This window comes from Humulus lupulus, chromosome 8, assembly GCF_963169125.1.
Source record: "Humulus lupulus chromosome 8, drHumLupu1.1, whole genome shotgun sequence".
Lineage (NCBI taxonomy): Eukaryota > Viridiplantae > Streptophyta > Magnoliopsida > Rosales > Cannabaceae > Humulus > Humulus lupulus.
Genome location: NC_084800.1, coordinates 91,859,508 through 91,875,728, shown reverse-complemented (window position 1 = coordinate 91,875,728; position 16,221 = coordinate 91,859,508). Strand labels below are relative to the sequence as shown.

The 16,221-nt window shown below is 33.8% G+C and overlaps 1 protein-coding gene across 1 annotated transcript; it reads left to right on the top strand.

The window, feature by feature from the left end:
- The first annotated feature begins 12,334 nt into the window (after positions 1–12,334).
- On the top strand, positions 12,335–14,361 carry LOC133795811 (serine/threonine-protein kinase AtPK2/AtPK19-like). The gene is made up of 6 exons (XM_062233268.1): positions 12,335–12,784; positions 12,883–12,965; positions 13,353–13,473; positions 13,585–13,758; positions 13,864–13,971; positions 14,080–14,361. Exons 1-6 carry the CDS (start codon positions 12,335–12,337, stop codon positions 14,359–14,361), a joined length of 1,218 nt encoding a protein of 405 aa, XP_062089252.1.
- The last annotated feature ends 1,860 nt before the right edge of the window (positions 14,362–16,221 follow it).

Genomic DNA, 16,221 nt, shown 5'->3' with positions numbered 1-16,221 from the left:
TCTTTTACACCGCAAGCAGTACTGCTTGGATGTAATTGTTCAAAAGTAAAAGTAAAATATGCTGCCCATGTAGCAAAATTAAAAAGAAAATCAGTCTTTACATCACGACCCATAGGTCATGTAATTAAAGAAAAACAAAAGAAAAAACTTTATGGAGCTTGAGGAGCAGGAGGATCCTGTGGAGCATTCTGTTCGACCATGTCCCCAGCAGCTTCTCCTCCCTCCACTTCGGCGGCTGGCGGAATGTTTGGGGAAGTAGGGATCCTAGCTCTCTCTTCGGCAGCCAACCGATCAGTGCAACGAGCTAGCTCAGCCTTCCTAGCGTCCTCTGGCAGGTAACTGAAATCGACACTTTGGTTGTGTTTCCAAAAATCATAGAAACACCGAAGTGTCACATTCTTGTACCTCTCCAGATCCTTGGCATTGGTAAGCTTAAGCTGCTCCCCCTGGCTCTGAAGAACAGCAATGGTCATGTCCTTAGCAAGGTTCTCTTCCCTAAGTTTGTTGACTTCACGCCATTGGATTCGGCTAGATTCCTGGTAGTCATCGCTCTGCTTTCTGGCAGTTTCCAAAGAAGCTTGCTTCTCTGCCAGCTCTACCACCAAGGCATCCTTCTGCTAGGTGACCACCTCCAACTGCCCAGCATGCCTAGCCTCGGCGGCTTGAAGCTCCTCGATGACCTTCGCCCGAGACTACTCGATGCTAGCACCAGCGCGAGTACGAGCAACGGTCATTGTCAGCATGGCCTGCAGTCAAAGAATAAGAGTTATGCTATATTACAAGAAGAAAAAATAAAAACCAAGATCGCAAAAAGAGAAAGAGTGCTTACACTGGCCACTTCATTAAGAGCCCTATTGAGGATCTGATCGATCCCCATGTTCTCAGCCTCAGCCATTGCCTCCCTAAAACGGTCATGCTTTGGGATATGAGCAAGGCGATCTTTAGTTGACACAGGGAGCGACTCAAGAGTCCGACCCTAGGAAGTTCGGCTTGCTGGGCCTGTTCTTTTGGAGCCGCAGGTGAAGGATTTGTGGCAGCAGGCGGGGCCTCCTTCTCAGCAGGAGCAGATGGTTGAGCAGAAGGTTGGCCAGAAGGCCCATCCTTTGAAGGATCAGCTGCTCGACCCTTCTTGGCCGAGGGTGCTTTGCTAGACTCGCCATCTTGTCTCTTGGCCGATTTCCTCCGTCGGACCAGGGGAACTTCCTCCTCCTCCTGAGTCTGGTACAAGTTGAAAACGTTGGGGGAGGCCATTTCTGCAGAAAAAGATAAGCATGCAGATAGTAAGACAAAAATAGATGACAGATTATGGCACATCAGAAAAGAAGTAAGGAAAATCACAAGGTCCAATACCCGAGCTACTACTACTTGTCACTACACTACTGACTCTACTAGTCATACACTCACTCTCTGGCACGAAGAAGTCTGGCCCTAGATTTGGAGTATACGTAAAATTGCCGTCCCCGTCAAATAAGTGACAGGGAATTGGCAAGCTATTTAAAAGCGAAATAACAGTACCGTTTTCTTCTGAAGACTCATCCAAGTCTACGACGGCTTCTGTTGCCTTTTGTTTCCCCTTCCCTTGGGGAGCAGAAGGCTTTTCTGCTGAAGGGGCGCCAGTCGGTTCCCTGATCGTAACCCCAGTCGGTCTCCTTCGAGGAGGGGACGCTGGGGGTTGCTTCTCGGGATGCCCCTCGGCAGTGGCGTCTGCCACTACGGGTTCCCTCATTTCTTGATGAAGGGTCAGGAGGCCAGAAAACCTCAAGTTTTCATCAGTGACCAGAGACTTAACACTTTTTTCAGTGTCAGTCATCCTGGCCAATGCGTTGGACCTTAACACCATGTCTGGTGTTAGGTTTGGACGTAGCCATGGTCCTGAAAAACACAAGATACTTTAGAGAAGTACAAAGAAATTTTCTAAGAAAAAGTAGCGACCAGTGGAAAAGGACATTTACCTCCTCGAGCGAAGGCCAAGTTGTTCATAGTCAAGTCCGGCGTGAGGAAATACTCCTGACTGTATTTCCCCACGTTGGAGATATGGGTGGTGTCACTCAGGAATGTTTGGTTTGTTTCCTGGTGACAAAAATGAAAAAAGCCCGTCCCGGACTGTAGAGGGTTGGACTTAAGGTCAAAAAGGAAGTTGACCTCGTGAGGAGTAGGCTCTGGCCATTTTTTGAGTTTGTAAAGGATATAGAGTGCAGCAAGCATTCTATATCCGTTTGGAGTAATTTGAAAAGGGGGCAACACTGAAGTAGTTTGCCACCCCCTGAAAGAACGGATGTAGAGGAAGGGTAACCCCCGCCTCTATGTGGAACCTCGACCAGGCGCTGTAGATGCCCCTAGGCAAGTTAGCCCTCTGGTCAGCAGCAGGGATCTTGAGATTGACCCCAGTGAGAGGATACTTCCTAAGGTAATTGGCAAGCATCCTGGGAGTCACCTGGCTGAGGGGAGAAAGATAGCACTCGACATCAGGAAGGTTTGAATGCCAAGGGCGAGCCCTGACCTGAATGCGAGGGTCCGGGGCAATGTTTTCTCGACCACTGGTCGAGGGAACCCTAGCCTGCGAATCAGGCTGGGCAGGAGGATTTGGATTGTTTTCAGGGTTGGGTTTCTTTTTTCCTGGAGATTTAGAGTGAGCCATTTTAGGTGGTGATGGTTGAGGTCTAGAAGAAGAAAGTCTTGAGAATGGAATCTCGTGAACATGTTGAGCCGGCTGTTCTTCGCCTTCAAGCAGTTGCGCAAGAAGATCGTCCTCGATTGGCTGCTCACCTCCCCACAAATCTGGCATTAAAATCAGCGAACAGAAAAATGGGGAGATGAGGATGGAGAATCTAGAAAGTCGGTTAGAATAACGTTGGTCGTGTATAAAGGTCAAACTTTTATACAACAACATTTTAACAAAAAACCAATTTTCACACGAACAGTTTGAAAAGTAGATCAAAAAGTGAAAGTAAAAAGTTTTTGAAAAAGCTTTTTCAACTCCTTTAAGGGCGGGAAAAACTCAGTTTTTCAACTAGCATAAAAATCGAATTTTTACTTCGGTTTTACGTCCTAAATTTATGATCTCGGTTATCAAACTAACTCATAACTCCTAAATGGCAAAGAAACATCATCCTATCAAGTATCACTCGACAAATCCCCTACTTTCATGCGTCTCAACCCAGGAACACAGACAACACCAGAACTTAACAGTTAACTCACAGAGGCATGCACGGCAAAAATAAAGAGCAGAAAGGTTCTGAAACTTACCAAAGCAAAGATCGTGGAGGTTTGAAGGAGTTTCAAGCGTAGGCAAATGGAAGGATGGTTCTTGAAATGTTGAAAGATGGTCTTCATAAAGAATGATGGTTCTGATTTAGGGTTTCTTGAAGGAGAAATAACTTGCGTAAAAAGGAAAAGAAGACTCTGAGAAGGCTATATATATTTTTTGTCCGTGGCATGAAAGAAGAAGTAATCATTAGTGTCCTTTTTTCGAAGCATGGGGAAGGGTGATAGCCGTCAATAGGTTACTTGGGAACCGAAAAGTCGTGATTAGACAGGGGCAGGTTACTTTTCCCAAGGATGCACGAACTACTCTGACAAATCTGGTGGGGTAATCGAAGAGTCATTTTTCTTAAAGTTTATTTATTGTTGGTCGTAATAAATAAACTTGGGGCGCAAATGTTATCCAAAAAATAGGCACGGGTGACATGGCAGGCGTTTTTAAACACATGGCTGACACCTGGCAGAGTTCTGTTCGAACATCGACCAGTAAGACCTTCCTGGCGTGGCAGTTGAGTTTTCCTTACGACCAGCATGGTTGTACACTCCGCATATTTAAAGATGATCTTGTGGAGATCATAATCAATTCCGAGATTATCTCCAATGATTCCTTATTATCCGATTAATTAGGAGAGAATATCTATAACAAATTCATGTAATCCTCCTTAAGCCTATAAATAGAAGAAGATAGCTCAAGGAAGGGACTTTTTGGCTTTTGGTTAATTGAAATTATACACTTACGAGAGAATTAGAGCTATTGTATTACGATTATATTGCTTATCCCTCTCAGGTTTGTGAAACTTAGAGAACCCTAGTTCTTTGATCACTCCTTTGAGATCTCATATCAATAATAGCTTAAGTGGACATAGGTCATTACCAATTCCTGGGGCCGAACCACTATAATTTCTTGTGTTCTTTACTGTTTATGTCATTATATTCATTCCAACACTTCTATCCACATCAAGCGTTTTGACTCCGTGTCAGTTGACCAAAACAAGGGTCAACACTGGTATTTCGGTAAGGAAAATAGGTTAGTTCTTATGTGATATGTGCTATGTTTATATAAAAGTGTTATAGTATGGTTTTATGTGTTATGATATATGCATGTTTTGGGGCTTATAGTTGTTATATAGCAAACCCTAACATTTTTATGTTTTGGGCTTATAGTTGTTATATAGCAAACCCCAACATGTTTATGTTTTTGGGGCTTATAGTTGCTTAACTAACAAACCTCATTATAGTACGAGGCTTATAGTTGCTTAGTTTAGCAAACCCCAATAGTCACCATGTACATGGGTTAGAATTATGATATATATGTTATAGTATATGATATATGTTCATAGTTTATGTGTATGATTATGTTTCATGCTTGTAGTAGATTTTCCTTGTTGGGCATTAGGCTCATTCCTTTATGTTTTATATGTGCAAGAAAATAGTTATGGCGGCGGAAAGGTTCTTGGCAGCTTGGGAATGTGTATTGAGGGAGAACGGAATCGGTGGACTGTGCGAACGATTCGAGGATGAAGTTGTTTAAGTCTTTCAATCATATTTTCTATGTATTTTTCCGCATCTGAGTTGTAATGAATTTTTAAGATTTAAGTCATGTTCTATTTTCAAAACAATGGGATCCCATATCCTAATCTAAATTTTATGTTAACCTTTATTTTACAGTTTTGATAAAGTTATGGTTATTTCATATGTATGTTTTCTTAAGATTAGTGTCTGTATATAGTAGTTAATAATGGTCCAAAGTCTAGAATAAATTGGGTCGTTACATTACATGATTCTTGAAATCTTTCTATTTCTCAAATTCTTGATTACACCTTACTTTTATTTCACTTATCTTATTTTATCATTTCATCAAAAAGACAATACCAAAATCTCAAATCTCTTTTCATTTCCATTTTTTATTTATTTCATGTTACTAACTTTTTGTGTTATTTTCTACTAATATTTTCGTTTTAAGTTACCTCATTGTGGATCGACCACCCGATTTTACTGTGATATGTACCGCTTAGTGGCAGAACAATGGAGAGCTGGGAAATCTAGACTTGTAAAGGATATTATCAATGCAAAAAATGAGAGTGAATGACTAGCCTTAAAGCCGGATTGCATAAAAAGTGATGTAGAATGGAGAGCATTTGTTGCCAAAAAAATTAGTAAAGAACATTTGGTAAGAAATATGATGTAAGAAGTGATGTTGCCGCCTCTTTTATCTCTGTTGGTGTTAAATTAAATATAGTTATGCCTCTTTTACTTATTTATTAAATAGGATATAAGGGTCAAATACCAAGAGAGAAGAAAGAAAGCTATTCCACACACCTTAAGTCGAAGAGGATATGCTCGAACAATCAATGATATGGTAATAATAAAGTTTTATACTGTTTGTATTTTTGCTTCCATTATTGTAGTCTCTATTTTATAATCTCTATTGATGTATTGTGTAGAAGAAAGAAAATGAGGATGTTAAAATATCTAGAATCGATGCTTTTCGGAGAGCCCATACCAAGAAGAATGGTGAACCTGTAAACCCAACGACATTTGATATTTTTGTGAGTATTAGTCATTTAATTTTTGTGAATTTTTACTTATTTTCCATAATGCATACATTAGTTATACTAATTTATATGCAAGGTTCATTGAATGAGATTCTCCTTGAAGACCCAAAATCTGGAACTACAGACAACGCTGATGAGGATGCCTTGACAAAATTGTTTGGTAACCCAAAATCTGGTCGTTTAATCGGACAAGGAAGAGGCGTAACAAGGTCAAAGCTAACTGTTGTTAATATGTGTAATAGCAAGATCTCCAAGTTAGAATAAGAGCAACATAATATGAAGCTCAAAATGACTGAAATGATGAATCTACTTAAAGAACACTTGGTGGTATTTCTATCTTGCACTTATAAACCTTAGTTTTCTTTTCTTCCAATGAAACTTATCTTGGTTTTATATTTAGGTTGGTGGTAAAGTGACACCAAGCGAAGGACAATCTCGCAATGTACCGCAGTCAAACAATATTCAGTCCCCTAAGGTAAATTATAAAGTTGTTATTGTTTTAAATTTTCATTTTATAAGAACAATTATAGAAACTAATATATTGTCTTTAAAATAAATTTGGTAGAGTATTGCACTAGAAAAAAGACATAACTTTACAGAAGGGAAGAATGCTTGCTACTTGCTTGACTGGGTAGATGTAATTGTTGCTGAAGGTCGTTGGGATTCTAGTGATCCAAAGATAACTGTACATGGAAAGCCTCTTGGACCAGACTTTATGCGAGTATGGGTTGATGTTGCTATTGTACCAGAATCTTACTTATTTCATCCTAATCATGCGATGCTTACAATACAAGAAGCAATTGGTTCCACAGTTGCATGGCCTTCTAAAAAAGTTATTCCAAGAGGTACATTTTCATACTCAAAAAATAACCAATGTCTTATAATTTAGTGTTTGGTTTCTTTGTTTGCTTTGGTGTAGTTGTGAATCCATTATTTTGTATGTGGTGTCCTTTCTTGGATATAATTTCCATAGCATTTTTATTGAAGTAACTTGTGATGCTAGATAATAACAATAAAATATTTCTTTGTTTATTTTGCGGATGTGACAAGCGAAGTAGAAAAGGATACTCAAGACTCCTTGAAAGTAGTAACTTTGTTTATTTCTTTGTGTTGAAAGTAGTAACTTTTAGACTCCTTGAATACTTAAAGAACATTTTGTTGTTGATGACATTGTTGAATGTTGTAAACTAATTTGTGGATTGTTAATACAATGTTTAATGTTCTTACTTTTTGTTATTTGAAAATCAAGTTCATTTGATGATGCTAGTATATATTAGAAAGCTAATTTTAATTATATAAAAAAATTAAAATATAATAGAATAAATTAGTGTTATATAAATAAAATATATAATGAGAATTTAAACATATCTAAATATAACAATAATACAAAAATTGAGTTATAATATCTATTACAATAACACTTTTTATGCAAAGAATTATGTTATGCAAACTTCATTATATAACACAAATAATGTGTTATACTAAAGTGTAGTATAACACAAAAAAAGTGTTATACTAAAGTGTAGTATAACACAAATTTATAAGTATTGAAATGTGTTATATAATCAACTATAAATAACATAATTAAACACTTATCTATATATTAAAATAACACAGAAAGTGTGTTATCGTTGACAGTATAATAACATATCTGTATAACACTGATAAAGTGTTATGTAAAGTACCCTGACCTACGATAACATAGTCGATCTTAACACATCAAAAAGTGTTATGGTATGTTTTGATAACACATTTTCGGTGTTATTAAAAGCATTTTTTCTTGTAGTGAGTGTTCCAAAATCCCGACCTTGTTCTCATCATCCCGGTATTTTGGTAAGGAAAATAGGTTAGTTCTTATGTGATATGTGCTATGTTTATATAAAAGTGTTATTGTATGGTTTTATGTGTTATGATATATGCATGTTTTGGGGCTTATAGTTATTATATAGCAAACCCTAACATTTTTATGTTTTGGGCTTATAGTTGTTATATAGCAAACCCCAACATGTTTATGTTTTTGGGGCTTATAGTTGCTTAACTAGCAAACCTCATTATAGTACGAGGCTTATAGTTGCTTAGTTTAGCAAACCCCAATAGTCACCATGTACATGGGTTAGAATTATGATATATGTGTTATAGTATATGATATATGTTCATAGTTTATGTGTATGATTATGTTTCATGCTTGTAGTAGATTTTCCTTGCTGGGCATTAGGCTCATTCCTATATGTTTTATATGTGCAGGAAAATAGTTATGGCGGCGGAAAGGTTCTTGGCAGCTTGGGAATGTGTATTGAGGGAGAACGGAATCGGTGGACTGCGCAAACGATTCGAGGATGAAGTTGTTTAAGTATTTCAATCATATTTTCTATGTATTTTTCCGCATCTGAGTTGTAACGAATTTTTAAGATTTAAGTCATGTTCTATTTTCAAAACAATGGGATCCCATATCCTACTCTAAATTTTATGTTAACCTTTGTTTTACAGTTTTAATAAAGTTATGGTTATTTCATAATAAAGTTATGGTTATTTCATATGTATGTTTTCTTAAGATTAGTGTCTGTATATAGTAGTTATTAATGGTCCAAAATCTAGAATAAGTTGGGTAGTTACATTACATGATTCTTGAAACCTTTCTATTTCTCAAACTCTTGATTACACCTTACTTTTATTTCACTTATTTCATTTTATCATTTCATCAAAAAGACAATACCAAAATCTCAAATCTCTTTTCATTTCCATTTTTTATTTATTTCATGTTACTAACTTTTTGTGTTATTTTCTACTAATATTTTAGTTTTAAGTTACCTCATTGTGGATCGACCGCTCGATTTTACTACAATTACTGCTTAGTGGTAGTCACATTTTGGGCGTTAAACACTCTTACAGAAAACATAAATTATATATAATTTAATTTTTATAAAGAATTTTGAATCTTTTGAATAAATACATGGTCCAAATGTTAATTTTTAAAAAGAAAGGGTCAAAACGAGTAATCGGCCAAAATACAATGTTCAAATAATCGATCTATCAATTCTTATATTTAACTTTTTGACAAAACACGAGGTCTAAAAGTTAATTTTTAAAAATAAATTAAAAATTATGTTTTATACAAAACATAATTTTCTTATACATAATTTAGAATTTTTGTATAAAAAAATCACACACAACGTATAATAATGATATTAATAATAAAAAATAAAAACACATGTTCAACAAGCTTTTTGAATTTTATTTTCGGAATTGTAATTTTTCAGAATTTTTCAAAATCCTACAAGATGTTTGCTATACAATGAACACCATTATGAAAAGAAAAAAAATTGTGGTAAAGACGCCATGGCGTGTCCATATAAAGAACATGTTGTACGGGTATGGTGAAAAAGAATCCTTATCCTACAATCTCTCAAAAAATATTTTAAAATATGTATATATTTTAATAATTACAAAAGACTGTGCGAAGTGTGGTTATGTTTTCTAGTTAGTGATAAAATAGATAAAATATTAGTAATATCATGTAATTCATATTTGAGATATTTATAATAAATAATGCTTAATTCTTCTTTATATTTTTTATTATATATTTATGACAAATATATGTACTAAAACTATATACTCGCATTAACTATACTGCATCGCACAATAGGTACAACCTAGTTTACCGTTAATGCAGTTGAAAATTATACTTAATCGCCACTTTGTAGATTGATGAATCTTTTTTTTATTATTATTTTAATTTTTATATTTTTACTACCCAACTGCACCACTCTTACTATTCTCATTTAATATTTATTAAAAATTAAAAACAATGTTCTTTTTATTTTATTATTTTTTAAAAATCTAATTATATATATAAAAAATTCATTTTCATTATACTAAAATAATAATAAAACATTAATAATGGTATAAGAGTAAATAAAAAAGTAATTAATTAATGTTGCTCCAAACATACATCATGTTATATATTGTGTGCTAAATTTAGTACCAGATTCGGCACAATTTTTGTCACACCATTAAATCAACTTTTTTTTTTTGTAAAGTGTACCATATTTGAGCACTGCATCACCAACTTGACACTCAATTAGACCATCTTCAATGCAAGATAAAAAAATGAGTTAATACTATATTTGACTCAATATTTACAATTATGTTTCAATACACAAGATGCAAATTAACAAAAAAAAAATTAACAATTCATTTAATATTTATTGATAATATATAAAAAAAAAAATTCATTTTTATTGTAAAAAAAATGAATAAAAAAGTAATATGGTTAGTCATTAATTGTTAACTAATAAATTAGTAGCAATATAGTAAATAAAAAAGTGACATTTATTGTTGGGTCAAATTTGACTTATACTATATATATTGTACCAAATTTAACACACTTTTTAGAATGCTATTGGAAATGCTTTAATAAACTTTTATTTAAAATGTACTATATTTTAACAATGCATCCTAGATTTACATCTCCATTCGTATGCTGAAAGCTAATATCACTATTGCTCATGGTAATAATAATAAATGACAAGAGTAATATATATTTTTTAGACTTATACGTAATATACTTGTAACCCATTACGTTACTCTTACTTATATAGAGAACTATATACTTTGCTATATCACTTGCATAGAAAACCTAGATACTTTGTTATGCAGCTTTGGGTAAAGATAGTAGCTCGTTTGGTTACTCAAAGAGTTACTTGAATGATTTATAAGGGTTACCAATAAATTATAAAAAGTTACCTACTTAGTTACTATTGCTCAATAATTCTAATAAATTATTAACAGAAGTTACCATTTTGTTTACTCTAGGAAACATATGATAACTCATTTTGTTACTCAATGATTGAAGTATGTTCAAGTGACCTAGGAGAGTTAGATTTAGAGATGCAAACGAGGTGGAGAATTTAGATCCCTAAATAGACTTGTTGATGGTTACCAGATTTTAGTATAAGTATCAATGATTCTAATAAGCTACTAACAAAGTTATCATGACTATTTTAACGATACCAACTTTTGATATAAACTTTGAAAAATTGCACAATTTTTAAAGAGCATTTTAAATCCCATCAAATTTTCAATTACATTTAAAAAAATGCCATATAAGGTCATTTAATGACTTTTATAATTTCATTTTTATAGTACAATTTGAAATAACATTCTTATTGTATTGTATGATGACTTTTAATATTTTCAAAAGTACCACACCTAACAAGCACGTTTTGAAAATAACATCTCGTGGAGAACATATTGTATATGGTGCAGCTTAACCATTTATCCCACTCCTAATATTGAGCTGGTAATCTATTTAAAAGTCCAATTGCCATCTTATAGGTTTGTTAAATATTTCTATTTTTGCGTTAAAAATATTTAAAAACAAGCCTATGCATTTGTTTCATTATTAATTTTTTTTTTAAAATTTGAATTGCAACAAAGACAACTTTTTGTGAGAGAAAAGATAGGATTTGATTCTTTTATTTATTTATTTTTAATTCATAAATCATATTAAATTAATAAATTATACACTTATTTTATTTTTAAATTCAAATAAGAAAAAAAAAATAGCACTTTTTTTCCTTCCTAAAATATAAATTGCAGAAGTAAAAAGATGAAAGATCTCCCAAAATTTTATTTTATTATAACAAAGTAGGTTTATTCAATTGCTAGCTAATTGGAGTATCAGTATAGGACTATGATTATTATCGTTATATATATATATATATGTGTGAACATTTTGCTGTTAATTTATATTGAATAATTAACAAATTGTATATGAACTACTTTCCATATGGACCAATAACTGAGATTAGAAGTAATGGAATTTTGGGGAATGATTAAGATTATGGATACATTTTTTTGAAAAATAAAGAGTGTTAGGGTTTGAATGAACCTATTAACACGGGACGGGATAAATTCAAAGTGTTATTAATGGTAAAACTGAGCGTATTCATGAAAATTCTTTTATGCCTAAAAATAAAGAAAAGAAAAAAAGACATTTATGTTTAATTGGGGAATAGAGTATAATGAATAGAAAATAATTAATTTTTATTTTTTAGTTATAATTTTAACAAATTAAAATAATAATATAACAACTTTTCTACCGTTTTAGTAAAATAATTAATTTTCCGAAAAAAATGAGAAGAAATATAACTTCATTGTAGAATAATTTCTTTAAATTTTATTTTCAACTTATTGTTATTTTTTTTTTTTGAAAAAGGTTAGTTTTAAATCTCTATTTTCATTATTCTCAACCGAAACTTAATAGCTAACAAAAAATAATAAAAAAGAGAAAAGATATTAATATAATTATTAAGATATTTTAAAATTATTAGATATTATTCATTTGTTTAAAATTGCATTTGATATTTGCTTTGACAAATTTTATTACTTTCAAGTATTTATATATTTTTATTGCTGTGACTTTTTTTTACAGTGTACTGTTCCCTACAATATATTCAGTCAAAGTGAAGATAATTAAAAAAAAATTCAAGGATCTGCAAACGCAAACTAGGTCCAAGATGGTGTTGAATCCAACTAGTTGGGAGAAGTTTCTTTTTGTTGAAGATTTTTCTGATAGATTTGGTCCTCTTCCAGGTCAATTATCTTCACCAGATTCAATCTATGAGGACTCTTATGTTATCTGTAGCCATTCTCTGAACCTTAACAATCTAGCCTTATTAAATGAAATTGACACACACGAACATGTTTCTAATGATGATGATGATCATGATCATGATGATCATAGTGTGGGACTTGAAGATTTTGAAATTCTCAAGGTTGTTGGGCAAGGTTCTTTCGGGAAGGTTTATCAAGTGAGGAAGAGTGGTACTTGTGAAGTATATGCAATGAAGGTCATACGTAAGGATAAGACTTTGGAGAAAAATCATGTTGAGTACATGAAAACTGAGAGAGATATACTCACCAAAGTGAATCATCCTTTCATAGTGCAACTCAAATACTCTTTTCAGGTACTTTCATACCAAAGTAAACTAAGGCAAAAGTTGATTTAGATTTGGTATTATATAAAGATTGTAGCATGAAAACTTTTCTCTCAATCGTATTGCAGACCCAGTATAGATTGTATCTTGTGCTCGATTTCATCAATGGTGGCCACCTTGGCTATCATCTTTATTGTCAAGGCTTGTTCAGGTATAGAATATTCTTTATTGTTTTTAAAATATACTAATTTAGTACTCTGTTGTTTGTGCATGCAACAGTCAACTTAGAATCTTGTACTTTAATTAATATTATTTCAATATATTGTATATGGTAAATTAGTTCAAAATTGTTTACTCCCACCAGTTGTGATAAATATTATTTTGATTTTTTTTTTAATTTAAACTATTTCTAGATTTAGAACATATTTATATTTTTTTTATTGTATACAAAGCATTAAAACTATATTAATTAAATGATAGACTACTAATTTGGTTCGAAGACAGATAGTGAAGTCGTAAAACAGTATATTCCCATGCTTCTATTACGATTTCAACATAATAAAGCTGTGTTAAATATTTGACATTTTCTTCTTTCCAGAGAGGATTTGGCTCGATTTTATACTGCTGAGATCGTTTCTGCTGTTTCCTATCTTCATGAAAATGGCATAATGCACAGAGATATAAAGCCTCAAAATATTCTTCTTGATGCCGAGGGCCATGTAAGATCATGAAACTTTAGTAAACTTATATGTGGCCTAATCCTAATGTGTGGTCCGTTAGTTACTTTGATTATATTAAGTTTACATGTTCTGTTTTTCTGTTCGTACCAGATAATGTTGACTGATTTTGGCCTGGCAAAACAATTTGATGAGAACACAAGATCAAGTTCTATATGTGGAACCCTCGAATACATGGCGCCGGAGATTGTTCAGGGACGAAATCATGACAAGGCTGCAGATTGGTGGAGTGTGGGAATTCTCCTTTATGAAATGCTCACTGGGAAGGTTGTCATTATTCTTGAATAATTCCTAAACCATAATGCTTTTACCATTTTAAGTTAAAAACATGTTCCTGGTCACTTATCTAGACTTTGTTGCTATCTTTTGCAGCCTCCATTTAATGGTGGAAAGAGACAGAAAATCCAGCAGAAGATAGTAAAAGACAAGATCAAGCTGCCTGGATTTCTGTCTAGTGAAGCACATTCATTATTGAAAGGAGTAAGTAAATATTATATCAAGTACTCAAACTATGCCTTTTGATAAGATAATTAACAATGTTCTATTTAGTTCTTCTATTTATTTTGTGTGTATGTTTTTGGGTTACAGCTTCTTAAAAAAGATGCAAGCATGCGCCTTGGCAGTGGACCAAATGGGAGTATTGACATAAAAAACCACAAGTGGTTTAAGACAATCAATTGGAAAAAATTGGAGGCAAGAGAAATTAAGCCAAGTTTTCTTCCCAAAGTTGAAGGAGATCTTTGTGTGGCCAATATTGATGAATACTGGACCGAAATGGCCTTAGTGGAATCACCAGCTTCAACTCCAAAATTCACTAGTGAAAACCCCTTTAAGAAATTTAGTTATGTCAGGAAAAGGGATGCCTCGTAGGCCAATATTGGACAAGAAAGAAGTATCATGATTGTAATTACACAAGGAATTTTTAATATGATAGAAAATGAGAAAAATACTGGCTTTGGTGGCTATGGAACATTAAAAAACTATGAATTATTAATTTTTTATTTTTTAGAGTTAATGACTATCAAATTTTATGAACATTAGGATATGATATGATTCATGAAATAGTGATCTTGTTGGTATCTCAAGCAAATATCTGCCACACTATAATTACATTAATGACTGTTTTATCTTACTACAGTGGGAGTTTGTAACTTCATATAGATCAGAGAAATACATATGGAGATTAATGATAATTCATGTGAATATTAATGGCCAAATATGTTAATCATGCTCATATTAGCACCGACATTAATTCATTTGTTCTCTTTGACTTGAATGTATTATACTTATACATTGCAAAGATAAAGATAGCTATAGTAGAAAGTTTAAAGAGACCCAACTTGAGAAGAGGACATTTCCAACTATAGGCTTTACCATCATATGCCAAATAAGATTTCATTTTCTACCTATGATTAAACTGAGAGAGGAAATAACAGGAAAATGGTAACATCGATACAACCCTTTCATGGGTAACAATCAAGTGCAATCGGACCATTGATAAAATTTTTGCCAAATCCTTCATGTATTGAATGAGGCTGTAATGCCCAAAAATCGCTAATGAGGTTTAATGGCCGTATTAGTAGGCCTGGAGTGCCATAATTGATTTATTGGCTCGGGGTTTCAATTCCTAAGGCTCGGGATCGAATCTACTAACCGTTTGGGTACAATTCGAGGTCCCGGGAGTGAGGTTTAGGTCAAGAACCTTTTATTGCTCATTTTCATTGATGGGAGTTATATTTGGTTATGACTAGGTGACCGCTAAGGAATCAAATGATCGATCGTTATCAAGAGTCATTCTTTTACTATTTCTCGCTCGAACCAGAGGTAAAAAGATTGCACCCCATAGTTGACATGCCAGGTTATTAATGAGGCATGTTGAGTGTATTATATGTGGACTTTGATTGCATATTAAATGCTTAGCAATCTTGCTTATCTGTGAATGGCACTGACCTATGAGTCAGGAATTGGCAATGGTGTCAGTATTGAATGTGAAGCTGTGACTTATTAGTAAAGTTCGGCAGTAGTACTGAGCACTGGTTGTATGGTATTGGCTTATGAGTCAAGAACGATATTAGCGTGTTTAACGCAAGCCCAAAAAGATTAGATCTAATCGACATAAGCATTATCATCATAAGCATGAAATGCTTGACCGACCTTAAGTTCGATGAAAAAAAAAAGCGCTTGTCTAGTCTAATGGCTAGTTACTTAGAGCCATGGCCAGAAAGCCCAGGTGACTGCATCGTCACATGGCTAAGGGTGCGAAGCCCAAGTTAGTGACTCGCTCATCAGTTAATCATCTGATTCAAGTTAGTGACTCACTCATCTGTCACTCATCTGATTTAAGTTAGTGACTTACTCATCAGTCACTCATCTGATTAGGGCTACACGCCCCAGCATGATTATCAGAATCTCGATATTATTTGATTAGGGCTACAAGCCCTAGCATGGTTACTAGAATCTTGAAGTGATATTCACTCATATGTTTAGGGTTATAAGCCCTGTATGATTATCATGATCATCATTTGATATTGTATACATGCAGTAATGAGTTTTCTTGCTGAGCCTTGGCTCACGGGTGCTATGTGATGCAGATAAAGGGAAAGAAAAGCTCACCCAACCTTGAGTGGAGAGCTTAGGTGGCGATGTGTACATATGTGGTCGCTTGACCACCATGTCCAAGGTGTTTCTTAGAGGAATTAGGGGTTAACCCTATATTTTGCCGCTTAGGTC

What these genes read in the sequence shown, in the direction of transcription:
- LOC133795811 (XM_062233268.1), top strand. Translation starts at nt 12,335, where the DNA reads ATGGTGTTGAATCCAACTAGTTGGGAGAAGTTTCTTTTTGTTGAAGAT. An exon ending in TTCTTGATGCCGAGGGCCAT is followed by an intron (nt 13,474 to 13,584) that starts GTAAGATCATGA and finishes TGTTCGTACCAG; the next exon opens with ATAATGTTGACTGATTTTGG. An exon ending in CACATTCATTATTGAAAGGA is followed by an intron (nt 13,972 to 14,079) that starts GTAAGTAAATAT and finishes TTTGGGTTACAG; the next exon opens with CTTCTTAAAAAAGATGCAAG.